Here is a 13,117-nt window from a genome sequence, read left to right as displayed (position 1 = left end):
ATGAAGATTTTTGAAACGATGTAGTGTTTAAGCAATAAAATTATAATAAAGAGGTGAAAATAATTTGATTCATAGAGATTCGTACCTGTTCCAAGATTGAATCGGACTCCACCTAAAAATTCGTTGCTGGCAATGCGATCGTGGTCCCAGACTGTCAATTCCAGTCCACGTTCTGCCAATTCCTGCAGACTCACGTCTTTATAAATGAAAGTATGACCCCATACTGGTGAACCGCCAGACCTGCGAACTACTCCAGTCTTTTGTTTCCCTGAACGACCCTTGTCAGGCAGTAAGTAACTGAAAATACATATGCAACAATTAGTACAAACATTTATTTCATTCCAACTAAATTTTATGATTCGATTTGATGGTCTATTATTCGTGAAAAATTAAATGTGGACTTTACAATTACATTTGCAATTATATTTGATCTATATAAATTTAAAAAAACCCGGATTATAATTACTATACTGGTATTTTGTCAAAAAATATTATTTTTCTTTTCTTTTTGGTAAATATACTTTTTCCAAAATTCTACGTTAATACTACTCAATGTCAATGACTGAAAGAAATATTTCTTTTTGGGGTAGTTATCTAGATTATATAATTTCTTTTGAATTTTATACTATACTAATTTTCTCTTATTAGGAATATTTATCTACTACTAATAATTTTATAGAAATAAAGATATGTCATACTTACAATATTCATAATTAGAGGATTTTATGAACGGATAAAACAAAGAAATTTTAATTCTCATTTTAAATTTCTAACGTACACTATGATTATTTTAAATTCTATATTTATCCTTATTCAAAATTATAGGTATCTTGTTAACGATAGCTATAGTAACTGGCTATGTTCATTATGTTAATAACTTATCCTACTTTACCTTGATTTATTTCAATTCGTTAATGATACGAAGCATTTAAATTGGTACCTTTTACAGAACGGATCACACGTTCCTGAATTCTTCGCTCTGATTTGCAAATTTCTAGCTTCCTTCACGAGCACGTGCAACGCGCCGCGACTCCAGTTCTTCTTCGATTTAGAAGCACCACGATCTGATCCTATCTCTCGATCTCGTTCCTGCTGGGTAGGATCTGGCGGTACGAACTTCAAGCCGACGATCACCTCCCCTTTGTATGCAACAGGGTCGTCGAATGGTTCGGTCTAAAATATACGATTATCATAAGTCACAAATTTTGCTCGTACTAATTATTACAGCACTCGAAAGATATTTTTAGCGTTCAAAATTATTCCAACTATATTCAGTAATTTTTCCCAAAAATGATTTAATTCATCTTAATCCTCTGCGACCGAATGTCATCACATAAATGACTACACACTTTTATTTACTATCAGCAAGTCGAATATTTCTAAACAGTTGCTGTTTTCTAATAAAATTAGAATTACGTTGAAAAAAATATTTTTTATCCAACTAGAAAAATATTATATTTAACTTTAAGAAAGATACTCGAAGTGGCAATCTTATCTGAGCTTTCGAAATCAAGTCGCTTAATTCAAGAACGGGTCTTTGGTGTATCATACTGATTTATGTAACAGATATTTTAGTGAAACAATATTTTAAAAATTGTTACCATTTCGGGTATTCTAAAATTTCGAAGATAACATAATCGTATGAACTCAAGAAAAGAGTAACTCAGGTAGAACCAACTGACTAATTTAACCAGCTGTAGACATACCTATGTGTATATTTGAATAATAATTATTTAACAAAAATTATATACAAAAAATCATATCACTTGCCAATAAAAATTAGGAAACAAGGTAATCAATTCAAGATTTTTGTATATTCTTTATCTTTCGAGATAACGAATTTTCTCATAAACATTTTCAATCGTGCAATTTCTTTTTATTATAATCTATACTTGTTTGAAGATAAAGAATATAAAAAGATTGGAATATCGTTGCTTCGTTTCGCAACTTTTGTCAGTAAGTATAATATTGCAAACCGATGGAAACTAGCAACGATACTAATTCTCGTGCATGCAGATGCATCGCAGAACAGTGCAGTCATTACAATACGATCTATTCGTTTGGAACATCGCGTATTCCCTACGAAATTGCTTCTGTTGTTCATGCTGCTGCTCGTACTTGAATTCTCAGTACCCGAACATTCGAACTCGAATAATCGCCAACTAGTGTAACAGGTCGTGCAGTATTCCTTTCGTATCGCGAAGTGTGTCAGTTAACTTCATTAACGTAAATAGAAACAAATAAAAGAAGGCTCTAATTATGTACTGGAGAATAATTGAGTCTGTACGAAGACTTACTTTCTCCGGCCCGTTCTCGCCGCGGTTTTATATCTAGAACGATCTTTATTGTGCACGCTTGTTGGAAGAGATACAACGCGAGTCGTAAAATACAGCTGGATAATAAAAAAGAAGAGTAAAATTGAGGCATTAGCATGCTTCGAACCTAAGGAATTTCCAGTCGGCGGTGCCTTTGACTTTTTGTGAAACAGTTGGGTACAGATTAAATAATAACAGCGTGAAATAAAATTAATTAGGATAAAATTCAATTTTAAACAAGTTAAAATTGTTCACAAGTTGATGGACGATTTAATGATTGATTTGAATGTCGAAATTCTTTGTTGGAAAAGGAATGAAAAATTTTTTTGAGAGAAGGAGGGTTGTAAATGGTATACAAAACCATTTATGTCAATTTTTGTAACCTTTCAAATATTATAATAATGCGTTTTAATAGTTGAGAGCAAGATTTGCATCAGCGTAGAGTTAGTATTATAAAATGCGATGTATTTTCCGAATTATAATACAAGAAAAATTTAACAGATTTATACAAATGAATTGAAGATGATTGAGCTTTTCTTTCTTTCCTGAAAAGTCAAAATTCATTTTTCAAAGAACACTGTAACTTATAAAATTCTTTTGTCATGATAGCTTCTCACAGATAGGCATTTTTTAATTTCATACTTTATCGACAAAATGGCAATTTCAAAGTAATTTCACGTTAAAATTCCGAGACTCGTTCGATCAATGCAGACTAATTAGAAGTATCCTATTTCACACGGTCCTTAATAAAAGAAAACTAGTTAATACGCTCCACTTTTAAGCAAAATCAATGAAACGAATACCTTTTGAGAATCCTCCATTTCTCTTGCAAAATCTCATTTAACCTATTATGGCCCATAATTGCGTAAACGCAAGATTTTGCAATTTGATAATTAGAAGGCCAACAATTTTTTCATCCCATTTAAATCAGAAATGTATTATTAAAAGAAACAAACAATGCAATTCGCAATTTAAAAATCGTTTTATTTTTATCTCTGATCCTTAATAGGTTAAATATCCAATTCTCTTTATAAATATTCCTTCCTGATGACCGATAAATGCATGACAATTTGTTATCAGAGGTTAGACCCTTTGCGAAGAATCTAATCCAACAGTACTTAATTCTTCCACGCAACCTTAAGACGATTTTCCATTTACCTCACTAGCGCCACCACGGCTCGTATCTACAATAAATCGCAAATATCGTACATACGGTTGAATTATTTTCTACTTTTACTTATATAACCATGAAATTTTCTTTCTACTACGCGTGTCATATCGTTTGCACGATGTTGTTTTCACAAATTTTTCAGCCGTACACGTGTGATCGTACTCATGAAAGGATTAATGACCAACTGATTTCACCACTCGCCACGTACCTCTCCTATCGATACTAAAATATCTCTCGCGTTTATGCTTCGGGGCGCATTTGTGCTAGCCATGGTGAACTTACTCGTTCCTGAAGCGGGTACCACTTCGGCGTGGGATCGTCGAAGATTTTGTTCTCCAGGGGCATTCGCACCTCGCCGAGGAAATCGTTGCGTCCAAACATGTCTGAATGCCAAACCGTCAGCCACAGGGTTCTGGTCTCTAGGCCGCTCAGACTCATATGGAACTGAAATGTGGTGGCGAACCGTCCAAGCTCTAACTCTCATGCAGGGATAACGGAGGAACAGGCAGAATGTGCTCGGGGCTAATTGCGAATGGAAACCTTACCTTCAACGTCTCGTTAAACTCCGGATTCAGCGTGTGTTTCTTCACCTTTGTTTTCCGTTTTCCGCTCTTTGACTTGTCCGGTAGTAAGTACACTTTCACGTATCTGATGGGATAGTTCGTGTGAGAAAAGAGGCTCTCTTTTTAACCCTTAATTACTGATAGTTTCTGCCACTCATACGGACACTGAGATTATTATACTGAAGGTTATGAATGGTTCTGGTATTCTACTTTTGCAAGATTAATATTACAGCGATTGTTGTATAGACAGGGATGTAATTTAAACGAGAATGGGTTGTAAAATTCGCAGCTTGGTATTAGAAAGAAAAGAAGAGATGTCAACGGGAAGATATGCATCACGTAGAGTCTAACAGATTCTGTGTCAGCAGTTAAGGGTTAAATTGGAAACTGGTCTTTTGTGCCATACGTTAACTGTATATTGGGATCGTTTGATTGTTGATTCATATCCAATTCTGACTGATATTTATATTCTATATTTACGTTTCATTTGGTGTTGTGTTACTTGTTAATGTAACAAATTAACGCATTTATATTTTACACACTTGGGACTTTTCTACACGATGAATGAATACAGTGTCAAATAAAAAATCGCGTGGAAGAAGTGGTACAAGAAGACATAAGGTAATTGATTTGCAAATACTTCAAAGTACGAAATTCGTGTTACGTTAATGTAAAGGATAGGAGAATAATTTAAAATACAGGATTGAAGTTGATAGCAACATATTTGCATGTCTACCAGTTTCCTGGGTTTGAAGATAAAGATAAATAAAATGTGTTAAGAATACTGAACAAAATGTGTTAAAAAATTGTGTAAAAATGGGTAAAATGTGTTAACAAAAATCGTGTATATGTTAGTCGTGTGAACAAGTACCCCCAGTGTACTCTGCTATATTTTATTTTTACTTTACACTGTATTCATTTCTATTTAATATTCCATTTACATTTATTTATATTTTAAATAAAGCAATATTGATATCGTAGATTTATAATAATTATTCCAACATATTAATGAGATTTTTAAAACCTTAAAAAATTCAATATATACCGAACATACTTATTTTTAAAAAAATTATTTTACTTCAATATATATTGAACGTACTTATGATTCGGTAGTAATAAGAAATAAAATAAATTCAAAATATAGATCCCATTATACAGTTTCTTAAAACATTCCAACTTCTTACAATGACAATTCCTGTCAAGGACTAAAATCAAAGAGACTTTCGAGTTTAACGATCAAAGCATTGTTCAATGAATAATTCTCATTGTCTAATATACGTCTGTAAGAAAGAAATGTACTAACGTGTAGAAAGCTCCTACAAACTGGCAATAACTATTCGTAAGTAAGAAAATGATTAGTAGGTTTGGAAGATACACGTGATCAATGCGATTAATCTTACGAATCATTCTCATTCGATGAGTCACGTGTTACTTACGGATCGGATCGTTTGCGTTTTACATCAACAGGTGCTAGATTCTTGCATTTTGTTACGTGCACCTCGAATGTTAGGTGCTTGTAATCGTATTGTAAAGCGAATTCGACTTCTCCTGTGACGACCACCGAGCGACAGCACCGTCCTTCGCCAGCACCGCTATAAACCGACGCCATTGAATCCGAACGTGCCTGAAAAATTGATATCAGATATTTGTATTTATAGCCCGGGATACGAAGTATTTTTATAATGAGTCAAACACCGGGTAGGGCCCCAGGAAAATATTCCAGGTGCGATAATCAATGAACAACGAACAACGTGCAATGGTATTTTTCTTCGTGCAGGTTCTTGTTTCCAAGAATTATTTTTTGGTATCTTGTACACGAAAAAATACATTGTTTTATTTAACATTAACCACAGCACAGTCTAAATAACTGTCTTTAAATTTTGTGTCAAAAATTCTATATTCAGCACTTTTAAATTTTCCATTCTTTTTTCAATTATAAATTTGTCAGTATTTTCTGTTATTCTATTCTTTTAAACTTTTCTCCCTCATTTTCACCCATTTTTCCATTTAAAAGCCTTCTTACCAGTCGTGGCTTTAGTGTTAATACTGAAGTTACAGCATGTAATTTATATATATTAATTAAATATGATGTACATTTATATAATGATAGTAATTGACACTAGAATTACTGAAGAGACTGAAAGGATTTGTTTGGGATACTTTATTCTTACAGATTGTGAAAACGCGTACCTGCTTTTGATAAAATTAATGTTCACTTTTATTCGAGTTATTAGCCTTACCTTGTACCACGATAATTATTACTTGTGTATTATAGGTTGTGTTAAATGTGGTATACAATAATCATAATTGAAGCGTGATAGTGACAATAATTAGGCATGTATATCATATAATTACGTTTCTATGTCAGTAGCGGGTATAACGTAGTTATTAGCAATTCAAAATATGCAACTGAAGAACAAGTGAACATTAATTTTACCAAAAGCAATGCATTCTTCAATAATTGCAGTAGCTGAGAATAAGTAATTGAAATTTAAATAACAAAGAACAAAAAGTTTGAAATTAGGTATTTTGACTCATTTGTTAGTTCCACCATTAAAAAGAATAAAAATATTCTTAACACTAGGTTATTAAATTACTAAATAACCGATTCCTGAATTTTCTGCTATATCAAAAAGGCCTCATATTTGTGAATTTGGTACATTTCCAATGTTTCTTCTGGAACAACACTGCCCTAGCCAAAAAAGGGATGATTTTTTCGTCAAATACATTTCATACTTACTCCAAGACTCGACAAAGACGCACGTGTAGCAAGGTGTCCAGAATGTAGTCCGGAATCCATGTCATCTACGTCGATCACTGTGTGACTAGAGCCTGCTCGTGATCCTGCGCCGATGATCGGAGTACTGCATGCTTCTGACAAGCTACTTCCATCATCTGTAAGATAAAAAGCAGGAACATTATGATTAAACACGTCATTCGTCAGGAAATCAAACAATTTTTATCACGTTAAGGTATTTAAGCAATGCTTCAAATTTTTCTTGATACGAAAAGCAAACTAGAGGATCAAACAATAATTCGGTACTATCATTTTGTAAAAGACACAATTCCACGAGTAACAATTTCAAATCGAAGAACCGAAAATTATATATATAAAAACGAAAACGAATCTGTAATTCATGTAACTTTTATTTAATATCTATCTAACCCTCCAAGACTGAAAGCTTCTGTAGCTATCCAACATCTTTAGAATTTAGGAAAAATTTAAAGAAATTAAAAATAATCCCTCAAAAATGAAAGATAATCTTTAGAAAAGTATAAATTTGAAGTGTGGAAGCAAAAACACGACGAGACCGACTTGTTCCATCCTCAGAGCTATTATCAGAGTTTCTCTGCTGGCTCGTTTTCCGGACCAGGCACTTGGGGAACAGTTCGGAGTACGAGGACAAGCTCTTCTGCTCGTCTGGCTTCCTGAGACGACACTTGGAGAATATATCTGGCAGGGAAGATTCGCCATCGCTTTCAAAAACCTTCGTCTCGTTACGACCGTTTTTTTTGTTTGTCTTGGAAAGCATAGGCAAGCTGCGTTTGATGCCAAGCAGAGTAGTGTTGGACACGAAGGTCCTATCGTCAGAACCCACGGAGCTGATCGTTATCGTGCTCTTCTCTAGCTCCCTCGACCTTTCGCAATTACTCTTCTCCAACAGCGTACAGCCATCATCGATATTCGTTGAGTCTTCGTTCTTTGTTAGGGTGTCATTCGACGCTATGCGCTTCATCTCCACCTGACCCTTCGTTCCCAAATCGTCGTTTCGTTGGATCTTCTCGTTCGACGATTCCTCCACCACGCGATCCTCTCTTCTACCTGCAGGATAGCACGGAATAGTACAGCAGGTAAGGAACAAGTTGGTTGTCATTCGTTGCGCTATGCTTCTCACGGTCGAGGACCGATTTGGCGCGTTGAAAGTCGTGTAGCCGGTACCCTTCGTCATTTTCACGCGCGATTTTCACGTTACGTGGATTTTCAGACACGTTGAGAACTTCTCTAATGGGGATCTGTTTCTTGTTACACTTTCTTTCGCTTCGAGCAACGAGTGGAAGCTAGTCGCTGTCAATCTGCTAGCTTTGGACTTAGGAAACTTCTTGGAATAAGCAAGTGTTTTAAGTAATTAATTCTTTCAGACATTCATTTCTTGGAATAGCTTCTTTTGCACAGAGAATAAATAGAAATTCACTGGTTTAATTGTTGTTTTTGGACAGGTTGAAAGTTTCTTCACAATATTTCTTTTCTGGTTCGAGGAGCGAATAGAATATTGCTAATTTTACTTTGACAACGAGCTATATAAATGAGTAGATTTTCTGATGGTAGGTGTCTTGGAAATATTTTTCCAAAACGTTGAGGATTTTTCTATTAGAAAACTTGATCCTGCTTGAAGAAACAAAAGCTTGTTGGTGTTGATGTCACTTTGATAGGTTTAGATTGAGGGGACTCTTTGATACAGAAAGTATCTTAGAGACACGTTGGGAACTTCTTCTCGAGTGATCACTTCGCTCCTTGCAACATGTTTCTTTTGTTGCGAGGAACAGGTGGAAGCTCGATGGTTTCACCTCGATAGCCCCGGAGTTTCACTTCAATGTGTTTTACGAATATTTTCTAGACACACTGGTAGCTTTTCCACTGGAACTTTGTCTCCCCTGACACTCGAGAACCAATGGGAGATCGGGACTTCAATTTGACAATTCTGGCCTAAGGAGATTCATTCCTTGACACGGATATGTGATCTAGAAATAATTTCTACTCGAGATAGTCTTCTTCTTCTCCTTTCACACTTTCCACACTTCTATTTCGAATCACACAAGTGGAAGCTTCCTAGTGTCGTCTTGACAGCTAAGAGCATGTCAGATCGAGTTCTTCCTGCTTTATGAAAGAATTAGAAGCTCACCGATTTCACTCCGATCACTCAAGTCTGTACTTCTTGGTACAATGTGTTGAAAAATTCATTTCCCGTCTTAAATAAATAATTCAACGCTCATTCTAGTTTATCGAGAGTTAAAAGGAAGCAGGATCCTGTTGGTTAGTGGGAGTGCGATTAGAGTCGTATATTAAGATCGTTTCCAATGTTGAGGTTGGCTGTGTTCCAGGCGACGTCGTTTTCGATCACCAGGCGAATCGAGGGATGAAATTCGGAATTTCTGCCGCGGCTTCCCGATTAACCCTTTGACAATTCACGCTACGTGCTGGCACAAGATGCAAACCGAGGCAAAACGTTTCCGATACTGGCGAGTTCGTTTGTGCCATGGTCGTTTCTGATAATGCGGCGAGGGGAACAGGCACGACGATAAAACTGATTTTTGCTTCCTGTCTTCCGGCTTCAATGCGTAGGGGCTTTCACGTTCAAGGTTCTGACTCCATGGAATTACGATAAGGGATAACATTCGAATTATACTTATAAAGTTCCTGCCTAAGAGACATCGCGTGAGTGATTGAATTTTATTGTTCTTGGAGAACATTCTGTGGAATTTTTGTCATTCATCAGGTACCCACAGGTTAGAGCGGTTTACGCTATTTCTTGAATTTTTGTTTGAACTTTGTTAGAACTTTGTATTTAAAATATAATTATATCGTTTATTTGGTGTAGTTATGTTTTGTTGATTTGGTAATTGGAGAGTTTATATGCAATGGGATTGATGATGGTTATGTTTTATTTGTAAGTAATGGAGAAAATTATATTATAATTATATTGCAAATATGTTGAATGATAGAATGACAAAAGCTGGTGGTCCTCATTATTTACAGCGTTTTTCTACAGAAAAAGTTGTAATAGTGCAATAAGTATGTAAAGAAGTAACATTTGATTATATCTGTTTAAGCAGATAAGATGGAAGTAATATGTATAAATATTGTGCACGAATTTAAATAAAATAAAATTGTTTTTTAATTTATTTTAACTTCAGAGAAATAGCTAGAAAGCTAAGAGTGAAGTGTAATTTATATCAAGATTTGTAATTATTCCATGACATGTTTTAGTAAAATCAGTAATTCAGTAAAAAAAATTTGCTTGAGAAGGCAAATGATAAATTATCAAATTAATAGTATAAAATTGAATATAAATTCGAAATATTGGTATTTTAATTTTTTCATACAATTCTATTTTTCAGTCATACATAATTTATGTATACGACATTAATTATCAGCATATGGGATCAGTTTAATGATATTAAAATTAGCAAGATAAAAATTGACAATAACGGGATAATGTTGCGAATAATCGCTCATAGGATTATAGACACTTTTATTATCATGTTCATATTTCAGATGCAATTTCTATGAGTAACAAAGAGAAATGTGTGTCAAGGTGACTGTTTCCAGGAACTTCAGCTGAGAAAAATGACTTTCATAATTCGTGTATCTTATGCTACAGATGTTAATGTATTAAAAATCGCTATTAAATATGTACTATCATTTTATGTGTTATAACCTACTTAAAATTTATTGTTTATTTTCTTTTTAAAAGCAAAAGTAAGCATTATGATATTCTACTGGCTTAGACTATAAGTAATTAAATGTTAATCATTAGATATCTTAGATTTTGCAAAGTAATATATGATCAATTTTATGTATTTTTACAAATAGTAGCATGTTGCACGACTTTTTTGATATGGATAATAGTAATAAAAATGATTATATGCAAATTGAAATAAAATATCATGTTCTGAATAGTTTTTTATGTACATTATATCTATATATAATAATATTTTATGGATTATTATTACTTCAAATAATTAAATAATTTTGAATGAAATGTTTGCTGCAAAAATTTTAATACTTGAAGCTTCTAAAAAATTTATCGATTTAAAATCACCAGAACAGCTCTAAAAATAGATTAAATAGCCTTAGGTGTTATCGATAAGAGTGCAATAAATGAATAACAGATAAGATACATACGAATAATATTTAAGAAATTATAGCAGTCGGATGAATATTTATTAGACTTTTTATTTTTCACTATTCTAATAATTCAAATAAAACATTCTTCATTTCCTTTTAATTCCTGAATTATTTCCTACACGTATTACAGCACATAAATTATTATTTATAACATTGTTACTTGTATTACTGTTTATTTCTTTCCTTCTTATATATTTAATATTAATATTTATATTTTAAACACTATTTTAGTATATTGCATTTATTTACTAATTACTTTACTTTCACTAGTTTTATCCTTTATGCATTCATTTTCCCAACAATAACATCGTCAAATTATTTTTTCATTCAAACTAATCAATACTCAGAAACACAATATCCAAATAAAAATGAAATAAAAATCCGTACCACTTCTTCTAATTTAAACCATACTTAAAGACCTCAAATCTACGCCGTAAGAATCCATGAAAAACTACAACCAGATACAAAATAGGAAAAATCCTCAGAAAAAAGAAAGCAAGGAAGAGGAAAGATTGGAAAAAATTATTCTTCCAAAATTCCCCACCACATTGTTCTCTTTTTCATACACGCATAGCAACCTAACCCAAACCATAAGAATCCAAACTATAATCGGAAACAAAATAGAAAGAATCACCACACAAAAAAGAAAAACTGGAAAAGTACCATTCATTCAAAATTTCCCACCATGTTGTACTCTTTTCCATGCACGCATAGCGGCAAAAGGCACACACGTTCTATTTCCATCTGACAAGGAGAGTGGCAAGTCCATCGGGTCACCGATTTGGTTCAAATTTTACAGGTTTATACATCTTGTCATGCAGTTTAAGAAAATATACGATTATAGGAGCAATTACTCAATAGTTTTTGAGATATTTATGATTAAAATTTTATTGCTCACTTAATTACATTTTTATTTTAACTACCTTCTAATTAGAGTTGTAGCCTCATGGCGATAGTTGAGAATTTCTTTACTCGAGGACCGGGGTTCGATTCCGGTTCATAATTTAGTATATTTTTTTCAATCTATTTTCTATTTTGTATTCATTTTTCGCCTGTGAAAACATTGTAAATAAACAATTGTAACTAAAATTCTTAATAAAAAAATTTATTTTGTACCCTTTCTTATGCCAGTATATATTTACTACTTAACAATAAGAATATTATGCAAGAAAAACACTTTTTTTATAGCACTCCTATCTACTAGTAACTAATTATTAAATTAAACATTGTGTAAGAATGTTGCCTATAATTTCAACAGTGCTGCGCAGCTATAAATGTTCACGAATTAATTACAAAAACTTGGAAAAATATTTATTTTCTGTTGCCGAATTGATTTATTAAGGTGTATTATTAGCGCATAACCAGACGAGGTATCGAGTTCGAATAAAAATTTTACCGCCTGCCATCAGCGCCATCTATGATTTGAGCTCAAAAATCAAGAAAGTGATAGGATTATAGAATAGGCAAGGAGGTCGTTGAAGAGCTGGTCACGTGATAAACAAGGACAGAGAGGGGATAGAAAAGGATAGAATGGTTCCGGCAGTGAAAAATTATTAATTACTCAATTTCCGTAAACAATTTGTGAACTTTTATAATTTCATTGCAAAGCTGGAACCTCAGGCTACATTCTTATATAACTTTCGTCAAGAATTTAACTCTAAATTCATAGTTATTAATTTTTGTTTTATGGCATCTATGATTTCATAACGGCGACCATTACGATCTTCCGTGAAAATATTTAATACTCAACGAAATTAGAAGCAAAATATGATCAAAAGTTATATGAGAAGATTCGCAAGAACGTTGATTTTATAATGAGTGCATAAAGTTTCATAAATTAATTGTGTAAAGGATAGTAATTAACGAAAAACCAATGGCGTCTTCGACAACCTTGGACAACAATTCAAACACTGCGGAGAATAATTATTAATAATTAACTAATTAGGGACAAATATATATCGAAAAATATATGTGAAAGTTCTTGAAAGATCTGGCTTTACGATGGAATTATAAAAGTTCATAAATTAGTTACAGATATTGAGTAATTAGTGAATTTTCCACTGCCGATATGATTTATTAAAATATATTCGGAGCACATAACCAGAGTTAGTAAACTAACATCAGCGCCATCTATATCATAGATGGCGCTGATTGAAGGCGC

General features: G+C 33.3%; 1 protein-coding gene across 4 annotated transcripts in view; it reads right to left on the bottom strand.

Moving 5' to 3' along the window:
* The window catches only part of LOC108550033 (uncharacterized), an 84,898-nt gene that overhangs the window by 1,699 nt on the left and 70,082 nt on the right, over positions 1-13,117 (bottom strand). For 3 of the 4 annotated variants that reach the window (XM_017903627.1, XM_017903629.1, XM_017903628.1), the window contains 6 exons: positions 6,790-6,944; positions 5,486-5,673; positions 4,032-4,134; positions 3,769-3,930; positions 941-1,173; positions 86-297 (listed from right to left, as the gene is read on the bottom strand). In XM_017903627.1, coding sequence (XP_017759116.1) covers positions 86-297; positions 941-1,173; positions 3,769-3,930; positions 4,032-4,134; positions 5,486-5,673; positions 6,790-6,944 — 1,053 coding nt within the window. Of the gene's footprint in view, positions 1-85; positions 298-940; positions 1,174-3,768; positions 3,931-4,031; positions 4,135-5,485; positions 5,674-6,789; positions 6,945-13,117 lie in introns of those variants that run through there. The other variant, XM_017903630.1, reaches the window with a different exon arrangement.

The sequence above is a fragment of the Eufriesea mexicana genome, unplaced genomic scaffold, assembly GCF_001483705.2.
Source record: "Eufriesea mexicana isolate 0111107269 unplaced genomic scaffold, ASM148370v2 scaffold2481, whole genome shotgun sequence".
Classification (NCBI taxonomy): domain Eukaryota; kingdom Metazoa; phylum Arthropoda; class Insecta; order Hymenoptera; family Apidae; genus Eufriesea; species Eufriesea mexicana.
The sequence above is the reverse complement of the archived record's forward strand: the minus strand, read 5'-3'. Positions and strand labels throughout refer to the sequence as shown.